The sequence below is a fragment of the Halichoeres trimaculatus genome, unplaced genomic scaffold (assembly GCF_033239565.1).
Source record: "Halichoeres trimaculatus isolate MK-OKI-2021-1 unplaced genomic scaffold, fHalTri1.1 fHalTri1_scaffold_5, whole genome shotgun sequence".
NCBI lineage: Eukaryota > Metazoa > Chordata > Actinopteri > Labriformes > Labridae > Halichoeres > Halichoeres trimaculatus.
The window spans coordinates 16,711,241-16,726,573 of NW_027437183.1; the positions used below are offsets into that span (position 1 = coordinate 16,711,241).

The window sequence follows — 15,333 nt, forward strand, 5'->3', positions numbered from 1 at the left end:
TGAGTCACAGAGGGGTAGAGAAAGCAGACAGCGACGCAGGTAGACAGAGACAGGGAGAGACAGGGAGACGGCCTTTTGAGATTCCACTCACGAATCTCTGAGTGTCTCTCAGTCTCTAAAGTATTGAATGAAAATGACTCTCCCCACCTTCACAAAGACACACACACACACACACACACAAAGCATGCATGCATTAAGTGCACATGCTAATGAGGAACACAATGAGTAAACATAAAGGGGTGAAAGAGTTTGGAAGTTATCTCATTAAGCTTTTTAGTCTGATGGGATTAGTGTACTGTGAATGAAGTGAGGAGAGTCTGATTAGGTTGTATCGTTAAAAAAAAGTTGTGTAATTGAAACACATTTCAGTGTTCCTTGTTCTTTTCAACAGGAAAAACATCATGTGATCACATCCACTATCAAAAATAGAGGCTCGTGTCCTGACTTGTTCAGTTTCGTTTCCGTGTCCATGTCGTCTTTTTCTCCTTATCGTTGGGTGATGTTGTTTTGCACTGTACTACACGCCATGTTGTGTATGTCTGGTGTACTGTATCGCTCTGCTGGAGGCTGTAGGCTTGAATAATTTATACAACAAATGAGTTGGCCAGGAGATGCAGGTGTTCATCTGAGCACATGTGGGGGCTGTTCTACTGCCTCAGGTTTCATCACAAACACTTTCTGGTTACAACTCCAGTAGCTACAAATGTCAGGCTCATTATATTCACAACAACAGACAAAGAGCAAACATTTAAAAAAGTGAGGTGACTCATGAAGTCGAAGGTAATCAAGTTTCTCTGTTTGTTTTTTTCCCTGATAGAAGAGACAAAGTAAAGACGGGAGATAACAAATAACCGCACAAAAATTTTAAACACACAAAAGTCAGGCTGTCATAAAGCAAGTGGTCTAACATGTATTAACATTAATACCTAATTTTTGTGTTGGTTTTAAAGAGTACAGTGGTTCAAAACAAACAGTTGTTTACATGAACACAACAGAGTACACAATGATTCAGCCAGCTTACTGTCTCATTGTTCCTCTCCCTCGGCCTTGTCAGTAAAAGTGTAAACACTGATGTGTGAGAAGTGTAAATGATGGCCTCATTAACAGAGTGTAACAATCGCTGTTTATTTAATGTTCACAAAGGTTAAGTGCTGAAATATGTCGAGCTTGGCAGTGAATCACTGAGTCTAATTCAGAGTCGTTTACACAAGTGTAAGAGGGACGAATGTTAATTTGCCGGTCACTACGCTGTCGAGCTGATTGCTTTGTGTTAATGTGGTCACATTACAAGAGGTGAAGCTGTGCAATCTCACTGTCAATACAATTATCAACATGCCATGAGTAACCACATGGATTTCTGAATGCGGAGCTCTTTGAAGGAGTTAGCACGTCAATGTGTTTGATTTTAATATTATCAGCATTTATCAGAGCGATTTCAAGTTGTTACCAGTGGAATAATCATTAAGTGCTCAAATAGTTCTCCATCACTTTGCACCGTTCAGATACAGGCTCTTATTAAAATTCCTTTCATCGACTGATGGCCAGCAGTGCTTTGACTCAGCACTCATCTTGTTATCAAACCAATCAGTCTAATTGAACAGAATTAATCGATGCACTTCTTATTTTATTGAAAATTCCAAAGCCACTGTGAAGAGTTTGGAGCAGGTTATGAAATGGACTGAAGAGACAGCAGGATGAAGATTTTTCTCCTGAAATATGTAAGATGCATAAACTGGACAAGATGATCAAAGAGATAAAACAAACTGCTTTGTCCACAGGGGGCACTGAAACTGACAAAAACCAAAGGTTACTCACAGGAGCTTTGAAGCTTTCATGCCTCTGTCTGTGGTGTGAAGTTAACATGTAAAGAGTGTTGTTATCCCCTCACAGTTCACAGGCTTTTCAAGTCCTCCACCGACATCATTTTACTGTTGTAGCGAGAAAAATGATCAAAGTATATCTGTATGTTAATTTTTTGCTAGCCAAGCAGAAAAAATGTTTGTCCTTTTCTTTTTCTTAAATTATGACTTTAACAATTGGGTTAGTTATCAAAGTTGAAGTCAAAATTTTTCCATTGACAAATTGTCTTTTTGTGTCACTGTATAATTAGATAATGATATTTTTGTTGCTGTCTGCCCAAAACTTGCAAAAGTGTTAATGTTGAATCAACACTGACTGCCCAGAAAGTAACAAAAGCCGCGTTTCCACCAAGCAGTCCGGGTCGGTTCGTCTCGGTACGGTGCGCTTTAAGCGGCGTTTCCACCGACTCATCCCGGGACGGATCCCTTAAAACCGAGACGAGCCGTCCCACTTTTTTGGGACCCTTTCGTATGGGTGCCAGACTGAACCGATCCGCTCTCGGGAGGTGGAGCAACACACTGCAGACAGTTGATTGGTCAAAAGAATCGTCACTCACCCCGACAGCGGCTGCATTTCTCCTTGCGGCTCACAGACTTCTCTGAAACGAAGCTTGGTTGCACTTTGTAACAGAGAGTTACGTGAAAATCACAGAGAGGACGAAATGCTGCATGTCTTCCATCCGTGCTCTTTGTTTACTGTGTCGCGTTTTCTTCTTTGTTGGATTTAATCGCGGGGTAAGCTGCTACGGCGTCGCACTATTGTTTACCAGCTGTGGCTTCCGGCATGCGGCTTACACGCCGCCCACCACGAGAGAGCACAGTTTGCTGTGGAAACGCAAACGGGATGAGACTTTACTGTCCCAAACCGTCCCAAACCGTACTGAACCGACCCGTACTGCTTGGTGGAAACGCAGCTAAAGTGTTTTTGCCAATTAGCTCCTGTTGGGTTACTGTTGTATTATATGAGGTTTTGGGGATCCTTAATGAAGTCCAAATTCGTATTGAATGGCAAATAATAAGTCAGATTTGTAGGATCACAAACAAGAAGAAGATTTTAACAGTTACATATAGGCCTGGTTTCACAGACAAGACTTAAGCCCAGTTCAAGACTAAAATGCAGTTTGAGCTGGCTTAACTTTAAGTCACTTACACAGATTATTCTTAAAATAGTCATAGATTTAGTCTGTTCTGGATTAAACAAAGCAGATTGCCGGGGGGGGGGGGGTGTAAAAAAGAGCTACTCCAAGACTAAATTTAAGTTTATATTAATCCTGCAAAAAGGCAGGTTGAACATCAGCTTAGCACCCTTAGTCCCCTTAGTTTGTGAAAGGGACCACACAAATGGTTTGGGAGCATGGAATATTTGGAATATCTAAATGAAGATTAGTATCCACTGCAGAGGCCAGCCAGACAAACACTTGTGGATCGGAGCAATCCATTGACTCAGTTTGATGAAATGGCTTTCCTAGACCGCTTTCATATGTGAAAAGATGGAGATAATCACTTTGCTTGAGCCTAGACTTTTCTTCCATGTCTCAAAGAGGAGGGCCTGTACCCCGTCCTCTCCAATTTCTGATCACTTTGAGGTTCTCAGCATCCAAAGCACTTCTCTTCTTGTGTTCAATGGCAGCAGTATGGCCTTTAATTCGTATGACAGCATGATTTCCCACAATTTGTTTAGGTGGAGTTTTTTCAAACTCAGTTGAGTTCTTTTAACACATTATTTTGGCTCCACTTAAGTTTGGTGTCAAAATTCCCTTCAGCAAAGCTGCCCTCAATTCCATTCCAGGTTTTTATTATCACCGTTAGGCTGATGAGCTGTGCTCCCACTTAGGCTAATGAGAATTGACGCAGGTGTTGTCACTTAAGCTTACTCCAGGACTTGATAGTCTGGGACTAACTAAAGCAAATGTAAGCTACGTTTATGCAAGCTACTTAAATGACCCAGCTTTACTAGTCTAACTTAGGCCTAGTCCTGGCTTAATATAAGCCTTGTTTGTGAAACCGAGTGTTAGTATTAAACCAGAACTCATTCAAATGAGAAGCACAGCGTCTTCTGGAAATTTTCTGTTTCTTTTCTTGCTAAAAGCGGGATGAAAATATTCACCGAGCTAGCATGTTACTCTGTTAGCTTGGCGAGACTTGCGGGTAGTTTGTTATGCTGACAGAGCTGAGCTAACTGTACACCTGTTTCTAAGACAAGATAACAGACTGATGGGATTAGCTTAGTATTAACAGCACAGACACAGAGGTTCAGCTTTTGGAGCAACTTCATATCCTACTGCAGGAATTTCAAACAAAATGGGAAAAGTTTCTCAAGTCCTCATCTCAAGAGGATTTATGAGTCGTAGACAGTGATTCATCCCGACTTTCTAAAGCCATTTGAGTCAACCTGATTTGTCCTCATCCAGAGAGACTTAGTACCAGGGCAGTTAGTGTTGCTTTCAGTGTTGTTTTCCAGCGATGGATAGTAGTGTGTGTGTGTGTGTGTTTGTTTTCTTGTATCCAAAAAATGTTGCCTTGTCAGCAGGTCAGGTAGAGTTTTTTTGTTCCTCCCCCCAGTTTTACTTTTCCTTCACACAGGAATATAAAGCACACTCATATACTTCCACATACACACATATGCAAACTCATAATCTCTGCTTTGTCCTCCTTTCTCCACTTTCCCTCTCTCCCTCTTGTTCTCTGAGCATGAAGGCAAACTCAGCAGACCTCCAGGCTGCCAGGGAGAGGAGGCATTCTGGGTAATCCAGGGTGCGAGAAGGCAGAGGGAAAGAAAGGGAAAATAACAGACAAATTTACAACACACACTTGATGCTGTGCATGATGTTGTACACTGAGACAAACACACACAAGCAAACAAACAAAGTAAATCCAGTCTCTCGCCACTGAACCATGGACATACAATATCCATCTGTGTCCATCTGTAGGTTTGTCTGCAGAGACAGAAACAGGCTCCATTTGCAGCAGAGTATGGATTTAAAAAGCTGCACGGTGTCCTGTTCCCTACAGCAGAACATTAACAGTCGGGAGATGTGAACGCAACGAGGGAGGCTGAGGGAATAGTGAGGGAGCTTGTGGAGAAGAGGAGGATGCAGGAGTGTCGTCAGTCTGCTTTTATCTCAGCTCTGATTAAACCTTGTTCCTGTCTGACCTAAAAAGTCAGCTGGCGGAAACTTCAGAGACTGTGGGTGAATTTCACTGGAGCTCTTTACACCCAGCCAATGCCTTCAGAGAGGGAGAGAAAGCGAGAGGGGAGATCAGAGAAATAGAACAGAGTGGGCAGACACTGAAAAAAAACAACAATCCACACAGACAGAGGCATGCTGGCTTTATGTGCTCACTGCTCACACATTATCATATATATGGATGTACACCCTCCCACACTGCAAGTTGTCTGCTCTAATGAGGATGAGGAAGAGGCCGGGGTTGGGTGGTAGCCCCGGGTTAGTTAGTAGTACAATGCCACAGGAAGCAGACAAAGGCTGTGCTGAAATGTGCCAGCTCCGCCCGTCTGGGGGAAGCACAACAAAAACATAAGGTATAAAAATAAACCTGGGCCAGCATGGTAGGGCATCTGCAGAAACAGGAAATACCCCGCAGTGGAAGAGACAGCAAGTGAGACATGCGGGAAGATACAGTGGGTGCTGCATTTTTTTTCTTTGTTTGTATGATGCCTGTAGTGCTGCAGTTGAGGGATGTTCAGGGGAGCTGCTGTAGCACAGGCACTGAAAAACAACTTTCCAATTTAGGAATAAAAACTCAAACTGTTGATGATATATTTTGTAATCCCTCAGCTAACTGTCAAGCAGTTGAGCAAATGTAGTGCAGTGAAATACACAGTTCCTCCCTTAAGTCTGAAAAAAATGTTTGAGAAAAAAATGGAAATTCTGTGGAAAAACATTTTTAAAAATTTGTATTACCTGTACCTAAAGGTGCTTTTTGATCTCAAGTATCAAGAACCCTCAGTTCCAGGAACTACTCTTAAAGGGATAGTTCAGTTTTTTTGAAGTGGGGTTGTATGAGCTCTATGTGACCACTAAGGACATCAGATACACTAGAAAGGTGTCTCTTCTCCCTCAGTAAGACACAAACTTTAATCGCTGGTGACGAGGAAATAGACGCTAACAGGGACAGACGGTACCAAATTCAAAGGCTATTTTCTCTGCCTACAAGGACTAAAATCAAAAAGTAATACCACAGTTTAAGAGTACGCTACATAAAATATTTTTTAAGTGCATTAAGTCTTCGGAAATATAAACATTTATCCGGACCTAACTAACTGGTCATGTGTCCTTCCGCGCAGAGCTAGTGCGCTCCGTCCCCCCTCCTCCTCTCAGCTGTAGGGAATGTAAACAAGCTATCTTTCGGGAGCTGGTTGTAGCCTCGTGTAAGTTTGATCAAGTATTGTAATTCTTTTGTTTGTACTCAAAGGATTGTGAGGCAGTGTAGGAAATTCAAAATGAGCGACTATGTCCAGTGTCCGCGGATGTTTCCTCTGTATTCCTTTCAGTCGCCATCTGTAGCAGCTCCTCTTCTGTGTGCTCCGGTTCATACAGGTATCCTTTTGGTTCCAAAATGAATGGAACTTCATTGTCACTGTCATAGTCACTCATTTTGAATTTGCCATGCTGCCTCACAATCCTTAGAGTACAAACAAAAGAATAACAATACTTGATCAAACTTACACGAGGCTACAACCGGCACCTGAAGCATAGCTTGTTTACATTCCCTACAGCTGAAAGGAGGAGGGGGGACGGAGCGCACTAGCTCTGCGCGGACGGACACATGACCAGTTAGTTAGGTCCGGATAAATGTTTATATTTCCGAAGACTTAATGCACTTTAAAAATATTTCATGTAGCGTACTCTTAAACTGTGGTATTACTTTTTGATTTTAGTTCTTGTAGGCAGAGAAAATAGCCTTTGAATTTGGTACCGTCCTTCCCTGTTAGCGTTTATTTCCTCGTCACCAGCGATTACAGTTTGTGTCTTACTGAGGGAGAGGAGACAACTCTCTACTGTATCTAATGACCTTAGTGGTCACATAGAGCTCATACAACCCCACTTCAAAAAAACTGAACTATCCCTTTAAGGATCTAAATGGTTCATGTAATCCATTGTTGTATGTGTGATCTGAAGTAAATGTTGTGCAAACCCAGTCATTGACATATGTAGAAGAAAAAAGAAGTAAGCACTCCACACCGCCAGTATGTGAAGTAATACTGTGGGTGTTGGGTGAAACACAAATACTGGGGGTACTCAAAAGGTTCCTGGTTTGTGGTTTCTGGGGAAAGTTCCTGCATTTGAAAAGCACCTTATGTTGAGAATTTGACCATTAAGTATTTACATGTCTGCTTGTATTTGTGTTTACATCTTTTAGAGTGCTGCAGCAGCTCCCAGTCCTGTCCTTGGGAACCTTCCCCCAGGAGAAGGCATGCCAGTGGGACCTGTCCCTCCAGGATTCTTTCAGGTGCATTGTGTGCGCACACATAAACACACACACACAAGAAAACACTCCTACAAAAAAGTAAAGCTAAAAAGAAAATTCAGCTTGGGCTTTAGCCACCAACACACATAATTAAAAAAGTGGGAATCTGAGAAGTTGTTGCACTGATTTACAGTTATCTGTACCTAATACATCCGTGGATTTTTCTTTGTTCGGGGCAGCATTGTATGGAAATAAAGGATAAATACATCTTAAGTGAGCTACAAGTCACACATGCATCCTCCTCTCAGATCATCCCCATTCTCAATCAGAATGACCCTGCTGGTTGTGTATTGATTACCCGTCATTATAAGTCAAACTCCTATGCCTGCATCAGACACACAGATCAATAGTCTTCATAGACATTTCTCAGCTCCACTCTCAGAAAACTCCAGGTCTGAACAGCCTTTTCCATCTCCCTTGGAAGATCTTTTTTTCTTTGAAGCTCTTGTCAAGACCTATCTATTAGAAAAATGTAACAACTACCAGATGCACAGACTTCATTCAGGTTCAGTGAAATTATACACAAATTTACTCGATGAGAGAACAACACACAATGTGCACAGTGTTGCACCAATAAAAACATCCACATCCAGCTTTGAAAACAAGTGATTCAGTCATGCATTTAATCTATTCTTTAAAGAACTGACTACATTAAATTGTTTGCTCTCTTTTCTGTTCATGCATGAGTGAGAACAGTGTTTTGAATCATTATAGTACTTGAATAGATTTTAAGTACTGCAGATGTTTTCCTTTGATGAATCTTCAGGCAGCTGGGAGAAAAAAGGGAGTAATTAAAGAGGAGCCACAGATCAAAACAAGCATAGTGTTGCTCTCTAGTGGTGACTCCTTGTGATGCTTCTCCAAAGCTGCAGACCCGACCACAGTGGCATCAGGTCAGCAGACATAGCAGCAGTGTTGCCACTGTCTGTGGTGAGGACAAGTGGAAACCCACTCACAGCTGCAGAAGAGATTCTCATGCATGCTGCAGCACTGCATGCAGTTAGCAACCAGCTGGCAACATTATTGACAAACCTCATATTTTATGCTCCTCATTGTTTTTCTGTCAGTCTTGGGTGATAAAACGTAGACTGCTCCCTGACTCTGGGGTAATAATGAAAAACAAGCACAAACAGAAGTTCTGGTTGGTTCCCGTGTTAGAACAACTAACCACAGAGCTCCACATCATTTTTATATGATTGTTGTTCCTGCGAAATGTTTGCAGCCTCAAGTTTATCCTACACACCAGAGTGAGTTATCTTTTTTAATGCTGCTTTTCTAGCCATTCATGTCACCCCGGTACCCCGGAGGACCCAGACCTCCCCTCAGATTACCAAATCAGGTAAGAGCCACACTGACACCTGCAGGCAGCACTCAGAACTGTAGAGGATGAATGTCCTAACTGTGACAGTGATGATAAAGCTGCTGGTGGATCTTTGATCTGTTTTTAGGGACTTGGAGGAGTCCCGGGTAGCCAGCCTATGTTACCCAGTGGGATGGACCCCACAAGACAGCAAGGTAGGGACACACTTCAGTGCACAAACACAGAGATTTAAGAATTCATAGATTTTTATTTTTTTTCAGAAGGACCACATTTTGAGAATAACACTAAAATGTAATAATTGTTTTAATTAACTTGTAAAATATTTTCTCAAGAGAGAGCAAGTGCAACAAATCCTGGGAGCTGATCCCATCAAACAAACGACCAAAAACTAGTATCAGGACTAAGATGCTCAAGGCACAGTGGCGCTAACCTGCTTACACAACAGCTTCAACATGGTCATTCTTTTTGGTTTCTTCAGCATCTGATCCTATATCCAAACATTAATGAATTAGTATTAATCACCAAGTTAAGCTGAGAAGACAGAGCACCAAGACTTTCTGAAACATAACAACAAAAAGTTTCAGTGAAAACCTGACAGCAGCCTCTACCTCGGGTCTTCATCCAGACTTAGAAATGTAACCGTGATTATGTATGTGAATTTCTTTTCATTGCTAATGAATCAAATCAAATATTGATTTGTTAGTGAATCAAGGGTTAGATGTGTTTTTCTTCTTTCTCTGAAACAAATAGACAGTCACAAGTAAAGTAACAGGTAAGAGTGCAGAGGAGACCTGGTGCTGTTCATAATGAAACTAATGTGTGTATAACTTGTGGCCAAAATGAGTTGAGTTTCAGCATAAGGTTAGGCATATTGAACATTGGTAAAAAAAAAAAATCCAGTATCGCACTTCAATGAATTTTAGTTATTGTATTTACACGCACATGCTGGCTCATTTTAAATAAGTAATAGTCAATTAAGATGTCAATGTCCTTTAAAAAAACTTAAATTTATACATGAGTGTTCTTCAAAGAAAGAGGTAATTAAAGAAGAAGAGTGAATGACAAACAGAAAGGCACTCCAGTCTGACACTTAGTGGACACAGTTTACACTAAGAGTTGGCTTTAAGTAGTTTCATTGTTTTTCTGGTTCAGGACATCCAAACATGGGAGGACCGATGCAGCGGATGACTCCACCCAGAGGCATGGTACCACTCGGCCCTCAGGTATAGAACCAGATGAATGAAGATATTTATTAATGCCACTGGTTTTGATAGTTACTCATGTCACTTTTTCATCTTAGAGCTACGGAGGAGGGATGAGACCGCCCCTGAATGCACTTGTCGGACCTGGGATGCCTGGCATGAACATGTGAGTGTTTTATTTATTTTTTGTTAACACACAGGCATCCTTTAGCACTCACTAAAGTAGAAGCCATAAGCTCTCCTAAATGTAGGTTTTAATTACAACTTCACCGTTTGTTTTTGGCTCTGAGAGGTCTGAAAGTGGAGCAAAGAGCCAGCTCTCTTTTGTTTTGTCTCTTTTCTTTTCTGATGGATGTTCCCATCCCCTCTCTCAGGCAACAGAAAAGCTTGTTGTTGCCAACTCTGCCCAAATGAACTGGGGGGAAAAAGCAGCCTGCCAAAAACAGAAAACTAAAATGTGTGCTTGTGTGTGTTTCAGGGGACCTGGTGGGGGTAGACCTTGGCCAAACCCTCCAAATTCCAATTCAGTAAGTGCCCAAAAGAAAGACACTTAGATGAAACTTCATTATGTTTATATTTCTTTAATGATCTCCTTTTCTGCTGTGTAGACACCATACTCCTCTGCATCTCCAGGAAGTTACGTGGTACGTATGTCAGAGTTTAAATAGTTCTCTTAGCTTGTCGCTTTCAGTCCAAACATTCATTCATTAGTTCATTGCGAAGTCAAATGAAAACCAAAAGTGTCATTTTAGGGACCTCCAGGAGGAGGGGGGCCACCAGGGACGCCAATAATGCCAAGTCCAGCAGGTGAGCTCATGGTCTGCTTTCAAGTGTTTCTGGTTCGTGTGTGTGTGTGTCCATACATCAAATGTTGATGTCCTTTTACTGTTGTTACTTGCCAGATTCGACCAATTCTGGGGACAACATGTACACTATGATTAACACAGTTCCTCCAACTGGAAACCGACCAAATGTGAGTCATAGTGTTTTCTGTACAACATGACTGAGTGAACTGCAGCTCAGATTATTACAGAGTCTGTTGCTGTTGTAATTACTCTGTGATGCCAGCAGTTAATGGCTTTATCAATGATGCATGTTGTACCAGGTTGGTTATTGTCTGCTGTGTATGTCCTCCTCAGTTCCCTATGGGTGCAGGTGGCGATGGTCCATTAAGTGGGATGGCAGGAATGGAGCCTCATCACATGAATGGATCATTGGGTACGAGAACACATAACCTTAACAGTCTGGCTCTATGACACAACATATTTGGATGTTCACTACTTAAATACTTCATTTGGTGTTACTGATCTGTGTTTTTATACCCTCTTTCAGGGTCAGGGGATATGGACAGTCTGCCCAAGGTGAGAGAAGAAGAACTCTGATCTGTGATTAAACATGATTTTTGCAGCTTCACGGGACACAGCGGCCAATAAGTTTTGCTCTCACATATTTTCCCTACAGAACTCACCTGGTAACCTCAGTATGAGTAACCAGCCTGGGACCCCCAGAGAGGATGGAGAGATGGGAGGAAGCTTCCTGAACCCTTTTCAGAATGAAAGTGTGAGTAAAAAGACATCAAGTGTATGAAAAACAAAGATGGATCAGGGAATTTCCACTCTAACCTCTGGGGTATTTTCTGTCTTGTAGAAGATTAGAGAAGAAATCAGATCCTTTATTTCCCTTTGTGAGAATAGAATTAGGAGCTCACTCTCTATGAAGAAAAAAGTCTGACCCCAGTGGCCTCATGGGGAGAAGAAGCAAGCAGCAGTGACTTCCTGGAATTTCAAATGGTTGCCTGAAAACTTCACTGTAACATTATGATAATGCAGAGAGTAACTGAGGAAACAATCCAGATAAAGCTGTGTCCTACTGCAAGAGTGGCATAATTTGGCAGACCCAGCATTCATTGCCTGTGTAGACCCCTTACAACAAACTGAAGTGATAATAAAATGTAAAATAAGTTTGATTAATCAGTAGATTTTGTTATATTCTGACAAGGCCAAACTAGGTGTTTCTCCATTTTTCATGTTAATATCTGGAGAGATGTTTTTATCACATGAACAAATGTGTGGTACCACTCTAACTTCCTTACTCTTGTCACACATCAGAAAAGCAATAATTGCAACATTTCAGATTCAGCTCTTTGTGTTTGACAGTGGAAAAAGCTGTTCTCTCTTGAACGTGCTAATCACATGAGTTTTTGTCATCTTATCTTTGCAGTATTCTCCGAATATGACAATGAGCGTGTGAAGGCTCGGGAAGCAGATTTGGTCTGTTGCTCAGTGAGATGGTGAGGACCCCTGCTAAGCAGAGAGACTGGATGTGATGTCATTAAGACCAGTGACACTTCCTCCACCGCCTGGCGAGTCAGGACAGATACCCCTTCTACAACTCCCACCTGACCCTTCTGTTGTTTCTGTCTGCGTCTCCTCCGCGCTGTTTTTTCTCCCCTTCTACATGGTGACTCTACGACATTCATCAGATCTTCCTCTGCAACTATATGACTGTACAAAGGAACCAAACTACCCAGAGGAGAACTCTTTGTATATTCCCGTACAGTGTGTATGGGACACACACTCCAGTCACAGACTGATGTCTCTGCCTTCTGCGTCATATCACGGAGTTCATGCCCAAAACAAAAGGCCAGAATCTTATTTAACCTAAAGCTAAATTTCCCAAGGACCTGTAGAGGTATAGATACTCTTTTTGATCTATGAAAAATGTCATCAAACTAGCTACAAAGTGGAACATCTCTTTATTTTTAACTGACCAAAAATTTTGTCCATTACTGGAAGGTTTGGAGCGAAGTCACAATCATGTTACCGGGGGCTTTATTTAAGGCTTGTGCAGATAAGTTAAAGCCTCTTATTTTTTATGGTTATTTAAGTCTAGCAGTAATACTGTCTTTACCTATGGCCAAGGTTTTCAAGGCCTAATGAGGAGCGTAAAGGGCACATCAAAACTCTGTTCAGATTTTAACTTTGATTTACAGAGAGGCTGGAAACACCTGCATTTTAAATCAAATATATAAAGTAAGACTATGCAACTTTATCTGAACAGTCACTACTGTTGCTGCATGTCACAGTTGCAGGATTATTTAAAGTGCTTTTTTAAACTTAAACAGCCACAAGCAGAGATGATACATTCAGCTTTTTGAGCTGCTCTATTGGAGAAATATCTAACAAAAAGTTTCTAACATTTTCTTTAAGTTAGACCGAGCCAAGTCAGAAGCCCTACATGTATCAGTTTAATGTTAAGTTAAAAGCTTATGAATTCAACCATTCTGTAAGAAGACGAAGTGTCGTGCTTGTAGCAGATCAGTCTCTGTGCTCACTGACATTTGAAAAGGAGAGAGCTGGAAGGAAATCCTTGAGGAAGAAGACCTCAATTTCTGTATTCAGTGATAAACCTCTGCTGCGTTTCAATTTGCTAGTCTACACCCCAGCGTGAAGTGTTTCTTTTTGGAGGGTTTCACACTCTGTTGACTGCACAAGCATGAGATACAGTCAAAGATGGGGTGGACAAAATCTTTTATTCTTACCAAACAAGCAGTGTCACTGAAGTTTCGTTACCTGGATTTGTTTGCTGCCCAAAGGCCCTGCTCTCATCTTTTATTTCCTCAAACTTCAGTCCACATGATGAGTCAGTTTTTGGAGGTAAACCGTAAGACACAAGCTTATAAAGTCACTCTGGTCACTCATTCTTTATTATCATCCGGATAAACTGTGATCTAAGTGGGATGTTATGGGTCTGTGGGTACAGAAGGCTGAGCTTGTTTTTAATCAGTGTTTTAAACTTTTTTCACTGCCCAAGATGTATTATTATCATATCCGAAAGGTCAATATTCCTGTGAACATTCTCCTTCCCCTGCCTCTTACTGCAAAGTGTACAGCTCACAAATGTAGCGCCTCTGTCTTGTATGTGTATTTGATAATATTATTATTTAAAGAAAACCTGCAGAGAATTATTGCAAAAGGGAGGGATGGACTGATGATGCATCATCAAAACTTCACAGAGATGTTTTGTTTTTATTTTTGTGTTAGATCGAAGCCATAAGTGGGAGTACAAGAAGACACATTTGTAAATTGGATCATGTTTTCTGTTTTGTGGCAGTATACTGGACTCCATTTGTGATGTGTTCATTTTCTCTTTTTTATTCTTGTATTATGTTTTTGTAAATACACAGAGAAGTATTTCATGGGTTTTAAATATGCTAGTATAAAGCTTCTCTTCCCTTACTCCAAGTGTTTGCTCCTTCTTATTTTGTTTCGCTCATGTTTGCAGACAGAGTGATGTTATAGTTACTTTAAAGTCCAGCCATGGTTTTCCTTTTTTACAGAAAAAAAAATATTCTGTACACTAGGAGACAGTTTCACAGCATATGCTTTCTTCTATGTAATGTAACGTAACAAAAACATCTTCCTCAATCAGGAGTCTCACTTAAAAGTCTCATCGTTATCTCCTGCATGTATACAGTGTTTTTCTTAGCCGAGCTAAATTAACCTGCAGAAGTACACTTTAACATTTTACAACACAATACCAACATGTCATTTTAACATTACTTTGTCCCCTCTTTCAAATGTGAATGTAACTCCCCTCTACCAGTCTTTATATCACGCCTTCCTGCAGGATGCACAAGATAAAGGAACCACCTGAGGACTGCACAAAGTCAGGTAAGTTTTGATAAAGCAATTCAGAATACTTAACAACTCCCCAAACCTAACTTTCCACAGAAAGTGTCTGGAAATTGACTGGAAATTTTCCACTTTTCGTAACCCTAAGCACCACAAACAGCAGGGAAGCCATGGAAGACCTGAAACCGACAGAGACTCTGGTGGACCTGTTAGAGATAATGTGCTTGTTCTCATCACAAAAAAGAATATTAATCTCTTAAAACAGCGTTTCCAACCAGGAAACAAAGAGTCAAGTGACACCTCTGAGGTTTTATTATGTATTTAATCTGTCTTTTCTTTCTTAGGCACAGAGGCTGGTTACAAGGCGGTGGGGATACTTACAGGCAAACCCACCGAAGAGATCTGTAAGTGTAGTAGTAATATGCCCTGTCAGTGTGTTTAAAACTGCACTTATGGGAAACATCAACCTTTACTCTGTATTTCCAGTCCAAATAGTAGTGGGAGTGTTGGGTTCAGGGTGGCCTGCCCAGCCTGCAGCCTGTTCCAGTACAGCTCTGTGATTAGAGGCAGAGAGGAGGAGAAGAAATCTCAAAACTTTTCCTCTTCAGTGTGTCCAGCCCAAAACTCAGCATGTTTTCAGTCTGTTATGTTCATTACTGTTACATCTGACCTCTTTAACTGATTAACATTAACTGGATAACATTCCCCCTCCTCCCACTCTGCCCTGCAGTGAAGACTTGGGAACTGGGTCAAACTAATCTGCAAGTTTTCAAAAAGCCATCTGCATGTGTCAGTTTATTATCAGAGTTACACCTTGGAGCTCACAA

The 15,333-nt window shown here is 41.3% G+C and overlaps 1 protein-coding gene across 1 annotated transcript in view; it reads left to right on the forward strand.

The window, feature by feature from the left end:
* ssbp2a (single stranded DNA binding protein 2a) overlaps nucleotides 1-14,110 on the forward strand; it is a 54,672-nt gene extending 40,562 nt beyond the window's left edge. Inside the window, exons 5-17 of the mRNA XM_074670228.1 lie at nucleotides 7,242-7,331; nucleotides 8,629-8,688; nucleotides 8,798-8,864; nucleotides 9,823-9,893; nucleotides 9,971-10,038; nucleotides 10,351-10,399; nucleotides 10,481-10,516; nucleotides 10,625-10,679; nucleotides 10,775-10,845; nucleotides 11,012-11,090; nucleotides 11,205-11,233; nucleotides 11,334-11,432; nucleotides 12,093-14,110. Coding sequence (XP_074526329.1) covers nucleotides 7,242-7,331; nucleotides 8,629-8,688; nucleotides 8,798-8,864; nucleotides 9,823-9,893; nucleotides 9,971-10,038; nucleotides 10,351-10,399; nucleotides 10,481-10,516; nucleotides 10,625-10,679; nucleotides 10,775-10,845; nucleotides 11,012-11,090; nucleotides 11,205-11,233; nucleotides 11,334-11,432; nucleotides 12,093-12,122 — 804 coding nt within the window. The 3' untranslated portion in view covers nucleotides 12,123-14,110. The remainder of the gene's footprint in view (nucleotides 1-7,241; nucleotides 7,332-8,628; nucleotides 8,689-8,797; nucleotides 8,865-9,822; nucleotides 9,894-9,970; nucleotides 10,039-10,350; nucleotides 10,400-10,480; nucleotides 10,517-10,624; nucleotides 10,680-10,774; nucleotides 10,846-11,011; nucleotides 11,091-11,204; nucleotides 11,234-11,333; nucleotides 11,433-12,092) is intronic.
* The last annotated feature ends 1,223 nt before the right edge of the window (nucleotides 14,111-15,333 follow it).